Below are 13,090 nucleotides of genomic sequence, written 5' to 3' on the forward strand. Positions count from 1 at the left end.
TTTTGACTGAAATGGTTAAATCACTTGTCTCATCCCCGAAGGATGACCTTTCTCAGCCAGAATTTTGATGAATAGACTCGGGCTTTACTTTTAGCCACAAAAGCAATCGGAACTGAAAATTGGTTAGATTTTCAAATTTTATTCTACCAATTCAGTTGATTAAACTGTTATTTTGACCAACCGATCCTATCTGGTCTTTTATTCCATTTGTGAAAAGCATGATATTGCTAATGCTAATGATACAAGCAGCAAATTTCTCCTTTTATTGCAAACAAGAGGATACAGTTCTGAATCCCTTTAGAAAAGAATCCAACTACAGGATTATTGGACCTACTCAACGAACTAATTGATGTTATTTACAAAAGTTTATAACCTTCATATTTCAGTGCCCTAAGCAAATATTGATTTTACACTTTTACAGCTTTCCATCATTTACTTATACTGTTTGTAGATATAAATATTTAAAAGGGGTTTAATCTTCTTTATGCATCCTTAACCCCATAAAAGCAATGAATCCCAATACTTCTAAGCTTCTGGTATAGGAGGAAGTTGTTCCTGAATACATGAGAAATTACACGGTAAAAGTATGAACTCGATCCATTAACAGTAAACCAAAAATATAAAGAAAAACAGAAGTATGAACTAAGAAATTGAAATTACCTCTGAAAACCGCAAACGACCGTGATGAACATTAGAAGATTTAACAATGTTTTCCCACTTGAGATCACTGGACAGAGCTGTGTAGGCTTCAGTTTCACTATAGTTACATGTACCAAGACCAGTCCGTGAAGATGAATTTCTCGAGGAAACAGCAGGCAAGGTGCGCTTCAACCAAGATTCTGATGGAGCTTTAGGTAAAGGTAAGGCAAGAGGAAATTTTAAGTTGCAGCCATGAGAACTTCCTTGGTTACTTGATTTGATTTGCGGCTGGCTTTCCAAATCAGCTTTTCTACACTCAGCTGCTTTTGAGTTTGTAAATTTATTAGAATGTTGTATGAGGTCTTGTTGACTTAATTTAAATTCATTAACATTTAAGAATGTCAATTTACTAGAATCCTGAATCAAATCTTGATCCCTTCTAACACCATCCGTGGCATCCATTTGCAAGTAAGGAGCATATTTTTCAGGCAAAAGCAGAGAATACGGATCCACGGACTCCATGCACTTATGCAGAACAGGTGTCTTCTCATCAACCACATGATTCAAGTGCTTGGTATGCTTCAATGAAGAATCTACTGAAGGATTCTCCTCCATTTCCCCAGGATTAACTAGGATCTCCAAACCATCCTTCATGCATGATGCTGTTTCATCTGGAAAACATGAATTGGATGATATTCCCCTTTGTACAGAATCTACATACAGAGTTTTCTCAACAGGGCTTGCTGAACCTGATTCCTGGCTAATACACTCACTTGCCAGACATTCTTGAAGATTCTTGCTCCCTGGCTTATGCGGATCAAAGCTACTAACCCTGTAGTTCTTAGCTTTATCAGGAATACCAAGAAACCGTTTTTCTTGATGCCCCGGCCAGGATATTTGACTAGGATATGATGATACATTATTACCCTGAAAATGCCTAAAAAGAGAAGCTCCCTCCGGATTCCGACAATCACTTCTATAACTCTTCTTGCTAGATCCACTCTTTAGATTATTCTTATCCTCAATAGCCTCCTCTGTTTGGGCAATACCTGTTAAGCGTTTCTTGCCAGCAGCCTCAGAATGCTATGCAGAAAGAAATGAAACCAATATTTAATTTACAGAAGGAAATCAAAATAAAAACTGAGGAGAAGGGATTAGAATTACCTCAGTTTCAGTTTCATTGCAAGATCTCAAATACGAGGATTTAGCCTCTCGCCTGTGATCAGAGTATGCAGTTTGCGCTGATTTTTGAGCTTTCACTCCTGGTATTGGGTTCAAAAGACACAAGGAATTTTTAAGCAAAAACTGAGGAAACAAGCCACAAACATTGACTGAAAAGTTTTGAGAGTCGCTATAGCAATCATCTTCACTTTCTTCGGACCAGTCATCCTGTGCATGTGTGAACTTGTTTGGACTGGATGCATAAAGTGGTTGCTGCTTATCCGCAATTACAAGCTTCTTTATCTGTCTTGGTGGCTCTCGTGCTATAGGTTGTTTCTTTGTAGCATATGGAGGTGTTTCTGATGCTACTGCCTTTGCTGCTGGCAGAAAACGACCCATCATGAAATCCCGAGTTTGGGGATCTGATGAGAAGGTTCCAGATGGTTTGATATCTGAACCATCCAATCCACTCACACCACTAATACTACAGTTCAAGAAGAATGACTCTGACCGTGAAAGTGTATCAAGTGCATCTACATATGCCTCACCACTATCCTTCGAGCCAGAACTCCCTGTCTCCTCCATTTCTCCATTTGCACATTCATATGTAGTTTCATTGAGAGCCAATGATGGAACATTTTGAGAACTGGAAGCCACCATTTCTGTTTGGTAGGGTGCAAAAGTTTTAGCATCAGACCCTTTTCTAGGAGACTGCTGCTTATCCCTCAAAGCCCTCCCAGGTGGAAGCTTTGGGGCAATAGGAGGCCGGTCAAGAGCATCAGTTTGTATATTGCTTTCTTCCTTTGGTCGACCTGGGGTTTTCTCCCATACAAAAGGAACTGTTCCAGGGTTCCTGAGCGGACCTGATTTCAGTTCTGATTTATAAACAGGCGGATTGGGTACTTTGTTGAGTGAATTATCAGTTTTCTTGTTGCCCTCAGATTCAGAACCTGCAACCTGGGATGTGAAGCGCCTCACAGAGAGAAGTGGCCGGTTAAAGTCCAGTTGCTTGTCTTCCATCAAATTCTTTAGCAACATATATCTGTTTGTTTAAAATAAATGCATCAGATAAAATCCTAATGAACAATGTTAAGGAATATAACAGGAAAACATCGTTTCACAAGTCAGATAAGGTAGAAAAGAAAGAATCACATTTCTAAATTATCATAATCCCATTCACAAATTCTTCAATCCAACAGAAGCCACTTGACCGTTTTAGATCATATTAACTTTTTTTTTTTTTTTTTGAATTCCAATTTCTTCCCAGAACCCCCGAATAGAAATTTCCTAAAAACAGAGGAATACTAAAGTTTTAATCTAAGATACGAATGAATCTTCAGCCAAAAGGAAAAAGGAAAAAAAAAAAGAGCTAATAACACACTGGATGGACAGCAGCATCTTATTATCAACAAATCCAGTATTAACAACAACCATGAAATCACAGTAAACCATTACTGATTCAAATCCATAAACATTTCAAAAGAAAAAAATAACAACAAAGCATCATTTCAGGTTCGGATTTCTTACTGAAGCTAAATTTATGAAGAAAACAGAAGACCCCACTCGAATTTGAAAGAGAAAGAAGATAAAATAATTAAATGAAATCAAACATAATAGATGCAGATCTTTCTCTTCCTCTTTTGAATCTCATTTTGGTTTCAGTAGTAGCTGAAATTCCAACAACTACTCACCAGGGCATTAATTATGAATACTTGAGAAGAATTAACAACTAAAAAAGCACCTTTTTAAAAATATGAAGAAGGAAAATCTGCAGAAGATAAGAGAACACAACCTAACCAAGTTCCTTCCTTGGAAAAACTTGAAAATGAGCTGCCTAATTAAAAGAGAGAATCAATGCTTAATCAATCATAAGAATAATAAAACAGAAAAATATTAAATATATTATTGAAAAAGAAAGGGAAAGAATAAAGAAGAGAGAAGAGAAGAATAATATTTGCTTAGACGCTTATAGGATAGCTACTGAGTGAGATCGAGAAAATCCTTTACCCGCTTGTAATGGAAACTCAATTACTACAATTTTATTTTTTTAAAGAAAATCCGAAAGAATTGCTCATTAATTATAAGCATTTATAGCACATCAATATCAAACAAATTTGACCTATGACAAAAAATCAGAGGTGAATTTATAAAGAGTTGTTTATGAGTCCACTTGTTTCCAAATCATGTGAGAAAAACTTGTTTTCTCATTATTTTTTTAAAAGGAAAGAGAAAGTGGGGTTTTCAAACTACAATGTGTTTTCAATTTTCATAAACGCCGTTGCTCGTTTCCCGCTGTCCATTGGGAACTGTAAAACGTGTTCCTATGTTTCTTAAACGGGTTCGATTGATTCCTATCATCAATTGCTTTAATTAAAAAGTTATTAAAATTTTAAAAAATTTTAAAAATTTGGTTGAATCAATTCAATCAATTTTTTAGTTGATTCAAGTCGTTGGAATCAATTCTCAATTTAACGTAATTCGATTGAATATCTATTTAACTGATTATTTTAGTCTGATTCAAATAATATTGTAAAATTCAAATAAAAATTTTAACCTGAAATTTAACTTTAATATTTATATTTTTATTATAAAAATATAATGTGAAATTTAGCTTTTAAATACATCCTAAAATAATTTACAGTCATTAAAAGTAGATAATTTACTGTCATTAGAAGTAAAATTTTATTATTCTTTTTACTCCTCTATTTCTCTTGTTTTTACTATTTTATTTTTTATTTCATAACACGTTATTGGCATGATATTTATGATTTTTTTCTTCATTTTCACTATTCTTTTTAGTCTATTTTTCTAAACTTTTCATGATTCTCAAGAAAAGGAAATCCAATACACACCGGAAGTTTCAAACCCACGTCACAAAGCCAAAACTTTTTTATCTTCCTAAACCATTAAGCCACTTTTATCCTTGGAAATTTTCTCAATTTAATTATAAAATCTATTTTTTTTCGTCATAAAAAAGAAGCACAATGCGGATTCAATCACTCAACTACCAAATGATTATTATTAAATTTAAGGGTGTAAAAAATTTTCCAATTTTTTAAAAATAAATTAAATTTCTTTTTTTTATTCAATTGGGTATTTGAATTGTCAAAATGCATCAAAATGACCCTTTAACTGTTAAGGTTAATTGCCTCTAATTTTTTTTCATTTAAAGTCACCACGTATCACAATCACGACATAACATATAGCAAAATGATAAAAATAAAAATCAATAAAATTTGTAAAATTATTAAATTTTAATAAAAATATTTAAAAGTTATTAAGAATTAGAAAAATTATAAAAATTGTAAAAATTATTAAAAATGCAAAATTTTATAAAAAAATCGTGAAAATTATAAAATATATAGAAATATAGAAAAAATTATAAATTTTTATAAAGTCGTAAGAAAATTGTAAAAAATGTAAAAAAATATAAAAATTATCGTGTCTCTCCAATACGCCCAAGTCAGTCATAATCAACCCAATATTCATTTGGTTTTGCTTACATTTCTCTTCCTACTTACATTCAATCTTTTCTTGCTGGCTTTATTTATCAAACCAATTTCTATCCAAACTTTAGAAATATTAGAAGTGAGCATCCTTGTAGCTATTGTTGCATTTTGTAATGACATACAATTTGATTCCTTGTGTTGCTTCCTTGTCAATGTTTGTAATGATGTGTAGTGTACATGTGTGTCCAATAATTATCTGATTTCATATACTTTTAATGATTTATAGTGAGTACGTACTATCAGGATCTATTCTACTTGGGCTCTGTCTTATGTCCACTCAGTCACATCTATGTATTTATCTTCTGAGAGTCATCTACTCCGATACTCAAGACAAAGCATCTCACTAATTGGAATTGAAACGGCATATTATTTTTTCAATCAGCTTGCTCATTTCTAATTAGACTAAGGACATATTTAGGTTCATCTACTAATATAAGTTGTCTTTAGTATTACGATCTGACCACGTAAAACCGCTTAGTATTAGTTAAACATTGGATAACCAGTAAGCTAATATTTACTTCCATTTTGCTTTGTGTCAAAAACTCATTGAGAACAATATACAAGGTATTAATGTAATTTATGAATAATTTTATTAAACCAATCTATTCGGGGAAAATACAAGTGTATATAGTTGAAAATACTACACTTAAGGCACCATATCCAACAGTTTATAAAAGGGGTCTTGTGTAATATGGTGTTAATGTGTTGGACTTGTCATCTAGCAATCATTACAGAGCTTGTAGAAAGGATGTCTTCAATCGGACGAGGATATTTGGGATAGGATAGATCCTACCATCCAATCTGAATATGATAGGATAAAGCAGTTGAACCCATGTGATATTTGGTGACTAAACAACTCTATGTTCCCAATGGAGATTGAACCACTTGTTGTTTGAATAGTCCACTCGGGAGAGTGAGTTCACTGATGATCACTTGTCTTTCTAGTGTAGGTTTATTGTTCAGGCATCTTCTAGGCTTGCCACATGTCTTGTCACGAATGAAACTATAACATGAGTATTATTTATTTTTAGATTATCATTTTTTGTAATTTTTTAAGAGTAAGGCCTAAAACCCTCACTAAAAAATAATTAAGTCTTACTGAAAAAGTTCACCTAATTAGCTGTTGTCAACAAATAAAAAAAATCAATAAAGCTTCTCCATTAACAAAAATTGTAGTCATCTATCCATGTGGCATACTAACATACTTATCTACGTGGCACGTCTTATATCCACGTCGCATGTCATATATTAGCTTCTCATTGTTTATGTCGATTAAATCAACATCCATTTATGGTCAAATTAATATTGATAAGGGCTCATGATAATAACTTAATTGTTTTTTATTGATAGTTTTTTAACTTTTAAACTTTTTTTATAATTTTATAAATTTATATATTTTTACAATTCTTTAAATTATTTTCTAACATATAAAATTTATAATTATTTTATATATATTTATAATATTTATAATTTATATTTCATAATCGACCTTTTTACATAAATAATATAAAAATAATAATTAATTACGAAAATGGTATGAGAAGCAGTTAATTACGAAAATAGGCATTTGCTACAATGTTCGCCAAATGTCACTTTGACATATTGGATACATTAGACTAAAAAATAATAAACTAAAATATTCAAAGACATGATATGTAAATTCCCTATTTAGATTGGTTGCTGAAAAAAAAAATTTGAAGGCGCTGCTTGACACGTCACCAAACCTTAAATAATGTTAATTATTTCATAAACCCTCCTTGTTTAGTATTTTCTTTTTATTCCCTTCAACATCAAAAATATAGAGACCTCTTATTAATTAGTCCAAAAAGTTTTTTCTACCAAAGAGTATTTTTGTAAAAAAGCTTATTCTAACTGGAAATAATTTTTTTGAAAATAATTTTTTGTTCAAATTATATCGACATAGCAATTAACAATATTCGTAGTAGTTTCTTTCGCTCAAATTATATTTGGAAACTATAATTTAACTAATAATTATAATTTATACATAATAAGATTTTTCTAAAGCTTTTATAATAATCCTTATTATCGTATAAAATTATAATTATAAAATCTTTAGAAAAATCTTATTATGTATAAATTATAATTATTAGTTAAATTTATAATTTTCAGATATAATGTAAGCAAAAGAAAATTACAATGAATACCATTAACTGTTATGTCAAGCGTAATTTAAACAAAAAATTTATTTTTCAAACAATAAATAAATTTATTATTTAGTTGGAATTGGTTTTTTATAAAAATACTTTTGGTAGAAAAAACTATTTGAATTAATTGGTAAGAGGCCTCTCTATTTTTGGTGTTGAAGGGAAATAAAATAAAATAATAAACAATGAGAATTTATGAAGGATTTAACCTTATTTAAGGTTTAGTACCACCACAGTGCCGGACACCTTAGAAGCTTTTTTCAATAGTTAATTTAAATGAGAAATTTATATATTAGGTCCTTAAATATTTTCATTTATTACATTTTAGTTTGGTACCGTCAATATGTCAAGCGATACTAACAGAACACTATAACAAATATCTATTTTCGTAATTAATTAATTTTTTAAATTAATTATGTAAAAAAGCCTTTATAATCACATTAGCAATTTTTTACGTGCATGCTACACGCCATCCTTTTTAGGGTTCCATTAATCACATCAACGTAATCTAACAACCAAATTAATCAATGATAATTTTATTAATGTAGGAACTTGATTATCTTTTCTGTTTAGCATAAAATATAATTAGATGCAAATTAAATGGGATTTAATTGATTTTTTATTTTTACTAAATGTTTTTTAAACATGAAGCCTAATTTAAATGAGATATAACTATAAATATGTCAAAAGAATATGACAGACACGATATCGAATATTTTAATTATAATATTCTTTAAATTATATTACTTTTCACATAATTAATAAAAATACTAGAAAAGAAAAAGAAAAAGAAAGCGACATACACTGTACTAAATCTAGGCTTATCTTGAATTATTGGGTGGCAGTCCTGTTTTCAACAGCCTCGCCAGCCTCATTTAATTGCTTCAGATGTATTGACCTTCAAACTAAAATTATCTATTGACCTTCAAACTAAAACTATCTACTAGCTTGGATAATGTTAGAAGTGTTGATGATTCAGATGGGTTAGGATGGAGTAGGATATTAATATATTTTATAATTGTTTAAGTTTAGTTCTATTAGAAATATAAGTTTAAAATTTTATTTAAGTTTGTCTATATTTATAAAAGATTGATACAAACATTCTGCCCTCTCATATTAATTTTTATTTTAAAAAATATTTATATTATATTTATTTAATATTTAATAATTTAATTTTTTACTTATTGAAAATTTTATATAATAATCTTAACATTATTTTAATGTTACATTAGAATAGTATTATATATTTAATATAAATTTATATTTTTGTGTTATAAATTATGTAATATATAAAAATAATAGAATATAAAATATTATAAACTTAAAATCGAGCAAAGTCTTAGACTCGAGCCTTGGATATTTAAGCCTAAGTCTAGCCTATATTTTAAATGTGCTTAATATTGCCCAAGTTTATTTTTCATGTAACGCCCCGAACCTGAGACCATCGCCAGAGTCAAGCACGAGGTGTTAACGGATTTAATTTATTAATTAAACAGCTCAAACAATTTATTTTAGAACTTCCAGACAAGCTGGCTAACTGTGTCACAGTAGCTTAAAAATTCATATCTCGAGTTACGAAACTCGAAATTCAATTCCGTAAATTTTTCCTGAAACTAGACTCATATATCTATCAACTAAATTTATTTTAGAATTTTTGGTCTGGCCAACTAGTACAGTTTATTAGTTAAAGTCTCCCCTGTTTCAGGGTTCGACTACTCTGACCCCTGTGTATTACTAATTAAATATCTCCCTGTACAGAGTTTCAATTATTATTTCGTTTGTTTCTTATAAAACTAGACTCAATAAGGAATCTGTACATGTAAAGCATGACTTCTAATTATCTTTTTACAATTTTTGGTGAATTTCCAAAGTCAGAACAAGGGATCCATAAATCGCTCTAGCCCTGTTTTACAAAAATTTAAATATCTCATAAAATATAACTCATATACCTATTCCATCCATATGAAATAGACTCATCAAGCTTTAATTCTATATCTCATTCACTATCTAAATCCATTTCTACTATTTTTAGTGATTTTCCAAATTCACATCATTATTGTTGTCGACATCTTGTTTTAAAGCTAATTTCACCTTTTTCATGATTTTCATGGAATAACTAGCATTTAGGCATACATAACACCAAACATGTCCTTGATTAGCCATTCCAACAGCTAATCATTATCAAGCATTTACATACCATTCATCACCCATATCATAAGATCATACACACAAAATGGCTACGATGCTATACATGCCATACTCAAAATGAAACGACTAGCTATACCAAAATAATCCTCGTGATAGTGTGCCCGGACCTCCGACGTACTTTACGATCCCCGAGTTAGCTTGAAAAAACTATAGAAAGAAGGAAAATAAAGGGGGTAAGCATTAAGCTTAGTAAGTTTGCATGCAAATAAATAACAACATTCATAAGAATTATCTTACTACTTGGCATGATACTACTTAATGCAACTTCATTAATTGTCATAGACATATTTTAAACTTCTTCACTTACTCACTTACTTAAATACTTACTTACTTAATCAAATTTATTAATACATTTTACTTACCTTTTTCCTTATCAAGCATACATGAACATTATGTACTTACCTTTGCTCTTCTAGCATGAACTTGTCTTACCTTTTTAGTATAACTCGTCTTACCTTACCTTACCTTGATATTCTCTTTAAATTTTCCCGTCGAACCACTTGGAATACTAAGGATACGCGGGTACCTTACCATTTCCATGACTTGTCATGGTCTTATGTGGTATCCTTTTGAAACTTACCATTGCCATGTCTTGACATGGTCTTACATGGTATCCTTGCCTTATGAACTCACCAATGCCATGCCTTGGCATGGTCTTACATGGGACCTTTGCCTTATAGTAACTTATCAATGCCATGTCTTGACATGGTCTTACATGATTTCCTTGCCTTAGAAACCTTACCAATTCCCATGCCTTAGCATGGTCTTACATGGTATCCTTAAACCCTAATGTCATGACATTTGCATTCTACACATTCCTAAGGTTCAACCGGGACTTTCTGAAATTACTTCTCCGTCAATTCATGCTTGAGTCTTCTTTGAATAATTTCATAAAATAAATATACACATTCTGGAAATTAACAACATTAACATAAAATAATAGAATATTGCATTTATTTACCGCAAACTTACCTCGAAACAAAATACGATCAACTATATCGATTTAGTCCACTATCTTTTTCTTTCCTCGGTCTAACTTCGAATTTTGTTCTTCTTGATCTATAATAAAAAAATTTAGCTTATTTAATACTCACATTTATTAAAACAGTCATTGACCCAAACTTTGGCAAAATTATATTTTTGCCCCTAAACTTTTACATATTTACACTTTTTCCTCAAGGCTCGAAATTTAAACTTCATCCTATTTTCTTATGTTTTATGACATGCTGATCATTTTTCCCATCTATGAAAACATAAAATTCTCACTCTAACATGTACTTATGACTATTAGGTATTTTTACCGATTAAGCCATTTTACTCGTTTTCACTTAAAACCGAGTAGCACAAGTTATCTAACATAATTTAAAACCTCATATTCTATCATAAAACACCAAAATACACAAATTTCACCTATGGGTATTTTTCCAAATATGAACCCTAGGTTGAATTATTGCTAGAATAAGCTTAATCAAGTTACCGGGACTCCAAAAATGTAAAGAACATTAAAAACGGGGCTTGGAATCACTTACTATGGAGCTTGGAAGCTTGGAACAAACCCTAGCTATGGAGAAACCTTGAAATTTCGGCCTAATGAAGAAGATGGACAGAAATTGGCTTTTAATTTTGTTTTTAATTCATTTTAATAACTAAATGACCGAAATGCCCTTAATTAAAAACTATGGTGTTTTATTTTCCTTTAGGTATTTTTGTCCAAACTAGTATAATGGTCTAATTACTATCCAAGGACCTCCACTTTAAAAACCCATTACTCACAAGTACTTAATACCTTTGTGAACTAGAACACACATTTTACAACTTTTGCAATATAGTCCTAAATATCAAATTGGACCCTCTATCGATAAAATTTCTAAACGAAATTTTCACACAATCATGCAATCATCCCATAGACCTTAAAATGATAATAAAATAAATTTTTCTACCTTGGATTTATGGTTTAGCAACCACTATTCCGTTTAGGCCCTATTTCGAGATGTTACATTTCATATCTAATATTTTTTTAAAAAATAATATTCTCAAATTTCAAACCTAAATCTTGACGAATAACTTATCTCATAAACAATTCTAGATAATATACTCCTCAAGTTGTAAAGTTTTCCATTAAATATGAGAATTAGAGTACGATGTGACTCGTGAGTAGAAGTGTATATACATCCTCTCCTCTCCCAAAAAAATTATCACAATTAGACTTTTTTTTTTGTAAAAAGAATTCCAAATTTAATCTTTTATTAATTTTACATTTATAATTGAAAATTTAAAGTAATATACTTCACAAAAACTTTGAATAATATAGTTTCTCAATATTTATTTTTAAAAGTTAATTAATTAAAATATTTAAATAATAAGAGTTGAAGTTCAAAAATGATAAAAATTAGTAACAACAATAATTTAAGAGATAATATTTGATATATTGTCAGATATAAATTTCATTCACTACCAATTAATCATGACATGCCACCTCATTAATATTTATCAGTAAATCCTTAACTTTTTGTTATTTTTCTCGGTGACAAATTATGGTTTATTAATATTTATTTGTAAGTTCATAACTTATTGTTATTAGCTCATTAATGAGGTGGCAAGTTATGGTTAAACTAGCAGTGCATGAGATTCATACACTAACAGTGCATCAAATATTATCCTATAATGTAATTGAGACAATGAGTGTTATTTTGGCTTAATATATCATTTGGTACTCAAATTTGACATTTTTTTTCTAATCTGGTACATATGTTATTTTTGGTCCAATTTGGTGATTGTATTTGACAAAGTTATATATTTTGGTACTCAAAAGTAACGAAGTTTTTAATGTTAAATTCAGGTTTTAGGGTTGATTTGATATAAATTAATTACTAATAATATTAAATTTAAATTTTTCATAATTTTGTTAGTAGAAAATATTCAGTGTTAATTGTGAATTTGTTTATATTTGTATTTAATTTTTCAAATACAATCGGATGTGTATGATTTAATTCAAGTTTTAGGATTAATTTGATGGAAGTTAATTACTAATATTATTAGCTAAATATGAAAATTTCATCAAATAAACTCTAAAACCCAAATTAAGCACTAAAATTTAACATTGTTAGCTTCAAGATCTAAAATGTATAACTTGTGTCAAATACATGTACCAAAATGCATAACTTTTGTCAAATATAGGTACTACATTAGACTAAAAAACGTAGGTATCACATTAAAAAAGTGTCAAATTCAAGTACCAAATTAAGTATTAAGCCTTTTATTTTTATCCTTATAAGGTATGTAATTTACACTATATTTGGATTAATAATTGTAAATGAAAGAAAATAAATGAAGGTAAAATAAAAGATATGAATGTTAAGGAAATGAAAAGATTACATATTATTTTATTTGGATTATTAAAATTAATAA

General features: G+C 29.8%; 1 protein-coding gene across 8 annotated transcripts; it reads right to left on the minus strand.

The window, feature by feature from the left end:
• Positions 1 to 237: 237 nt before the first annotated feature.
• LOC108476490 (uncharacterized) lies at positions 238 to 4,095 on the minus strand. Of its 8 annotated transcripts, none has more exons than XM_053023561.1 (5): positions 3,808 to 4,095; positions 3,593 to 3,630; positions 1,804 to 2,842; positions 661 to 1,722; positions 238 to 555 (listed from the first exon to the last, which is right to left on the minus strand). In XM_053023561.1, the coding sequence occupies exons 3-5, from the start codon at positions 2,836 to 2,838 to the stop codon at positions 526 to 528; spliced, it is 2,127 nt and encodes a 708-aa protein (XP_052879521.1). In that variant the 5' UTR covers positions 2,839 to 2,842; positions 3,593 to 3,630; positions 3,808 to 4,095; the 3' UTR covers positions 238 to 525. The 8 variants fall into 8 exon arrangements, with proteins under 8 accessions (XP_052879521.1, XP_052879519.1, XP_052879520.1 ...); XM_053023559.1 differs by having other exon boundaries at positions 3,542 to 3,630; XM_053023560.1 differs by having other exon boundaries at positions 3,593 to 3,634.
• Between the last annotated feature and the right edge of the window lie 8,995 nt (positions 4,096 to 13,090).

Source organism: Gossypium arboreum, chromosome 12 (assembly GCF_025698485.1).
Source record: "Gossypium arboreum isolate Shixiya-1 chromosome 12, ASM2569848v2, whole genome shotgun sequence".
Classification (NCBI taxonomy): Eukaryota; Viridiplantae; Streptophyta; class Magnoliopsida; order Malvales; family Malvaceae; genus Gossypium; species Gossypium arboreum.